This window comes from Rhipicephalus microplus, chromosome 5, assembly GCF_043290135.1.
Source record: "Rhipicephalus microplus isolate Deutch F79 chromosome 5, USDA_Rmic, whole genome shotgun sequence".
Lineage (NCBI taxonomy): Eukaryota > Metazoa > Arthropoda > Arachnida > Ixodida > Ixodidae > Rhipicephalus > Rhipicephalus microplus.
This window is the reverse complement of record NC_134704.1, coordinates 94,549,445-94,555,444: the sequence shown is the minus strand read 5'-3', so window position 1 is coordinate 94,555,444 and position 6,000 is coordinate 94,549,445. Positions and strand designations below refer to the sequence as shown.

The window sequence follows — 6,000 nt, the reverse complement described above, 5'->3', positions numbered from 1 at the left end:
GCTACCCTATTTGCGAAACGAGCCTGCTGTTCAAACAAACACAGTGAATTAGAAACTTTGACAGCTGTTAGTTCGCTCTCGTCCTGTGTATATCTGTGTGTACGTTTCGTGCATACTGCATTGGGTTTGAGCAGCGCACTTTAAATGTCGAGCTCCGAACGTTCTTAGTTTGCGCTTGTATTGTATGTGTTCTTTATGTGTATCCTTTGTACTTTTGCTGCACGCTCCACGTTTCGAGTTGCTTGCGGTTCTTTACCTGGCATTCCAATATCTTATTAACACATTCATCACTTCGCCCTTGGGGCGAAACTGTGACCTTTTTCTTTATTTGTTGATTCTTTACTGTATGTAAACACTTTTTTTCACCGCTAAACGTTTAGTAATAAAATAGCCGAGATGTTAAAACCACAATTTCTCCAATGCAAGTCAATTAAAGCATAAAAAACTGTAAATGCAGTAGCACCAATGGCATAGCAATGAGGGTATCCAAGTTATTCCTTCTTTCATAATAAGAATAATTATCAGTTAGGACCCAAGATGTCTAATAACAATTGATAGAGGTACTTTTAGCTTGTGATGGTAGCCTAATGTTCAGCTAAGTGCCACCATCCACAGCCTGAAACTATTATGGCGACGTACTTGTATGGGCGCGTAATGTACAAGTATCAGGCCCCATTTAATACTTTGATAGCCAACACACCCGTATGGCATTGATTGGCTACATACAAGATTTTAGGTAGTTCTGTTAGGACACTTTTAATCTCCTGTCTGTAAATCTCTGAGTGTAGAGTGACCAAGCAGATCTTTTTTAGAAATAACATGCCTGCCTCCTCTTTTTCACCTTACTTCTCCTGTGTTATGTGTGTAAATTCAAAGCCTTTTTTTTCTTTTCTTGCTTTTCATTCACTGAGCCATTCATACTTCAAAAGTTCTCATGAACACCTGCAAGCTTCAGTGAATGTGCACTATTGGTGACACTAACAAAACCGAATACCTAACTTAAAAACCACCTATGAAGCAAGCACAACCGAAACACCTAACACATGACGAGACAGAGGTAAAAGAAGTGTGTGTAAAAGAAAGAAGTAAAGAAAGAAAGAAGGAAAAAAAGAAGAAAGAAAGAAAGAAGGGAAGAAAGTAAGAAAAAAAGAAGAAATGAAAGAAAGAAACAAAGAAAGAAGGAAAGAAAAAAGAAGAAAGAAAGAAGGAAGGAAGGAAAGAAAGAAAGAAGAAAGAAAGAAGGAAGGAAGGAAGGAAGGAAGGAAGGAAGGAAGGAAGGAAGGAAGGAAGGAAGGAAGGAAGGAAGCGAGCAAGCACCGAGCATGCCCCTTCTTCCTGAGATGCGCACTGCACATAAGTGCGGTAGTGCACTAAGTACGTCGACTTCATGCAGCACTGTAAAAGCAATGCACGTATGACACTTTCTGATCTTGTGACGCACATAGACATGTTCCAACTTTTCAACTTCACGGTGAGCAATCCTGAATCCCACTGATCTAACGTTCTGTGTCCTGGTCGTCATAGTGGAGTCAGATGAAGAGATGTTCGTTGTTCCCGATGCTGGCAGACAATTGGGTCACGAATGGTGATGCATTCAGTAATCTTCCATTCATCTTTACTGATTCTCTGGCATCAGCCGTTTGAGTTCAATTGGTGAAGCTCCGGTCTGCAGTCGAAGAATACAAGCGAATGCCAGGTGTTACAAGCGTAAATTCATGAATTTAGAGCATTCATATGCTAAGGAAAAAAAAGACAAGTGCATCCACGCTGTAGAAAACAGAGTAGTCTGCAAGATTGCGCGGTGTCAGACCGAGTCAGGCCAACTATTCAGTAAAAACTGGTGTAAAAGAGTAAGGTGTCCCATCACTTACGAACAATGCCCCGGCAGTTCTCGAATCGGCAGTACTACTTGGAAGTGTTTTTTTTTTTCAAATGCACTTAAATTCTTGACGAACGCAAATAATGAATTCGTACATGCAAATTACGGCACGGATGTCATGTGTGGCATGATTTGCATGCCACGTTCATGGCGTGCTTGCAGCCGTTTTGTTTGCTGGATATATACAAATATTTATATGACGTGACAGGACTGTATAGCGAACCTTCATAATTCAGCAAACCTTCATAAGATTTGTTATTTTTGTTCGTCATGCAGTCATGTCTTGCCATAACAAATTTGGTGTATATCAGTGAAACGAAACCGCTGCGAGCGTGCCATGAGCGTATAACGTAAGTCATGTCTTACATGGCATACTTGTGACGGATTTATGTTGATACTTTTCATCTACATTTGTCACACAGTAACATTACATAGTGGCAATTTTAGTTTATATTCAGTGAATGAAACGGCCACTAGCGCACAATGAAGATGGCATATAAATTATGTCATAAATGGTATACATGCCATAATTGCTAACACTTGCTTTTTAAGTTGGTCATACATTCTTGACACGCCTCACTATATTTAACTAACCTTAAACTAAGAAACGGCCACGAGAGCGCTATTAATGTAGCATGTAGATCATACCGTTCATGATATACGTGTCATAAGTTTCATGTTACGACCTGTGTTTATAATCTCCATGCAGTCATGTCATGCCACAGCAATTTCGGAATTGGATACTTTCAAATTTGCAGGCAATTTCGGATACTTTTCGTATGACTTCACTCAGCGCATACATAACATATAACTATTTAATGTAACTAACCCGTACTCCCCCTCATGAGAACAATAAACAGTATAAAACAATGGCATAAATTGCTTTCTACCACATTGTCGTAACTGTTCACATTGAAACACTACCTGTGTTGTACTGCATATGCGCTTATACATTGAGAGCTTTCCCCCATCCGTTTGAATCAAATAGTTACATTAGTGATAATTATTTATTACACCTATGAAATTCCTGATATTTCATAGACATAAAGTACATCACATCTGAAGACTTTTGCTGAGGTTTTACTGATGATCAACGTCCACTTTCTCATCGATTTACCGACAGAAGGTTCTTTTACACCTGTAATGATGCTTTCCTTCACTATTGATTTGGTGAAGCTTTTCAGGAAAAAAATCCACCGAGCGTAGTCCCCCGAAATCGCAAAAACAAAAGCAGGGTGTTCTACCATACATGCCACTGGAGTGGAATTAGCGAATATTTTACTGCTTTGCTACAATTAGCTTCTTAAAAATCATCCCATACATTTTCAATGGCTACACAGAAGTATCTGGGGAAGAAAATTCAGTCGGTCAAGTAAAACTAATCGTGTCGTAAACATAAAGACGTTGTAAGTATAAAGTGTATGAAGTGCAATCAGCGAAAAACCAGGCATTGCACAGTAATCATTTTTCGAAGAACGCTACCCATGGTCTTACGCACAGCATTTCCTCTTAGGGACGGCTTTGCCGCACTGAACATCTCCCAGATTGCTGGGCATGCTTCTTATTTTTATATTTGTTATTTCGTCCATAAATGTTTAATTCTCACTTCAACAATAGGTGAAAATATGCAAAGACACGTGAACTTGATTGGTATTTTATTGTCTTTGAAAGTGCTAAGACCTTCAGGCACACGTTGAAAAATAATTACTTCGACGTTTTTGCGTAAAGAAGAAATCATGCGGAATATGTCTGGCTCTGATTTTTAAGGAATACTCCACGCACCCAAAATACATAACTGGCTTAAAACAAAAATCAGACTGAGATAGGAATGGAAACTTAAATAACATACGCCAGGCATAACACGATCGAAATTGTTAACAGTTATCAGTTAACATCATCCGCGCTAATGCAGTCGAACCGGGATATATTCAACTCGGTTAAATGAAATTATACTTTACATTGAACAATTTTCGAAGATGGTAAGGCTTTAACGTCAATGTGCAAGAGAATTTACGGCAGCAACGAACGAAAGCAGCTGGAACCCTCAATATATTGAACATCGAGAAACGCGAACTTCCCGAGAACTTGGACTTCTCTTATGAAATGGGACTTTTGCAAGTGCATTTTGAAAGCAAGTGTTAGAATATGGAGGGCATCATGAGAAGCGACCAGCAATCACCGCATGCCATGACGAGGTTTCCCCCGTGGTTACTCGATGTCGCGCCACCTGTCCGTCGTGCGAGGTTATCGTTTGCTTCAGTAGACTTGAAAGTTGGGCTAGTTGGAATGCTTGCATGATTGACGCAGTGCTACTGACCAAGACATCCTTTGCACTTTGTGTTTTTATCGTCTTCGTTGGTAGAGCTGCGTAATTTATTATCAATTAGAACAACTCTAACCTTTTAATAAAGAAGAACATTATAAAGATCCATTATAGAGCCCTGACAACCTCTTGTGAGTAGCATTGGCGAGATCGTATGTTCCTGCCTTACACCCTTCTTTATTGGCATTCTGTCGATTTCTTTACGGAGAACTATGATAGATATTGATCCACTGCAGATTTCTTTCAGTATGCTTATGTAGGGTTCATCGATGCCCTGATTCCGTAGTGCCTGCACTACTGCTGATCCCTCGACTGAGTCGAACGCCTTCTCGTAATGTATAAAGGCTATGTATAAGGGTTGGTTGTATTCCACGCATTTCTCGATTACATTATTGGTAGTAGGAATATGGTCTACTGTGGAGTAAGCTGAATGGAATCCTGCTCAGTCCTTTGGTGTATTGAAGTCTAATGTCATCTTTATTTTATTAGCTATTATTTTTGTAAATAGTTTGTAGAGAACGTACAGCAAGATGATCGGCCGATAATTTTCTAAGTCCTTGACGTCTCGTTTCTTATGATTTAAGAAAATTTTGGCGTTCTTCCAAGATTCTAGTACCCTTCCCGTCAAGAGTCACTTAGTATAGAAGGTGGCCAGTTTTTCTAACACAATTTTTTCGCCATCTTTCAGCAGGTCCGTTGTTACCTTATACCTCATAACTTCGCTGAGCCCTTTGCATCCCAATTAACACCCTCTAATTCCTTGAACATCACTGCTAAACCAGCCTTCTTAGACAGCGTTCAAGCGTTAAACGTAGCCTAGTTCACATTCTAAATGCGGGCTGTCCGGACCCGGAGATTCTTAGTACAGTCCGCTGCATCACAGTTCTAACCACCGCCTTAATTGGACAGTTCTTCGCAGGTGCTGGGGACTGAGGGTTAAGGGTTAATTGATAGGTTCATAGAAGGGCAGTGGCCAAGTACTCCACCAAAGTTGCCAATCCTGCTCTGATGAGGAAGTTCAATAGCGTCGTGTGGTCGCCAGTTAGGCCGCACCCCAGACCTCTTCTTAACGATTCTTTTACCACGCGTTTCAAGTAAATCCACGATTGGGAATGGTCCGGCATCTACATTCAAACAAAATTTTATCATTGCATGCTAGGCTATCTCTAAATATGGTGGTCTGTTGCGTTTTCTTAAAACTGTAGAATACCACCTGACCACCCATCAGCTATCAGAGTTAGGGATAAGAGTTAATGGCGAGTGTCTTAGTTACCTGCGATTCACTGATGGCATTGCATTCAGGAGTTACTCAGGGGTCGAAATACAGGTCATGATTATAAACTGTACTCGGAAAGCAGAAGGGTAGGTCTGAAAATAATGTACACAAAACTAAAATAATGCGCAACAGTCTGCAACAAACAGCACTTTGTGATATATGGAGAGACGCTGAAAGTTTTAAAGGATTGTGTCTACATAGTACAGGTAGTATCCGCGGAGCTGAACCATAAGAGTGGAATAATGAGAAGATTAAGGAAGGGGTGGATCACATTCGGCAAGCATTCCCAAATCATCAATGATAATCTTCCACTAACGCTCAAGAGAAAAGGCATACAACAGCTACATCTTGTCGGTACTTACCTTTGGAGCAGAAAACTGTAGGCTTACAAAAAGGGGTCAGTTGAAATTGAGGACAACGCAGCGAGCGATGGAAAGAAAACTGTTAAGGGTAACCTTAAGAGACAAGAAGAGAGCAGAGTGGACCAGGAAATTAATCGGGGTTAAGGATAATATATTTGAA

At 40.3% G+C, this 6,000-nt stretch overlaps 1 protein-coding gene across 2 annotated transcripts in view; it reads right to left on the bottom strand.

Annotated features, from left to right (window-relative positions):
• Nucleotides 1-287: 287 nt before the first annotated feature.
• LOC119173792 (sodium-coupled monocarboxylate transporter 1) overlaps nucleotides 288-6,000 on the bottom strand; it is a 40,575-nt gene continuing 34,862 nt past the window's right edge. For both annotated transcript variants that reach the window (XM_075895774.1, XM_075895773.1), the window contains one exon: nucleotides 288-1,666. In XM_075895774.1, coding sequence (XP_075751889.1) covers nucleotides 1,647-1,666 — 20 coding nt within the window. In that variant the 3' untranslated portion in view covers nucleotides 288-1,646. The remainder of the gene's footprint in view (nucleotides 1,667-6,000) is intronic.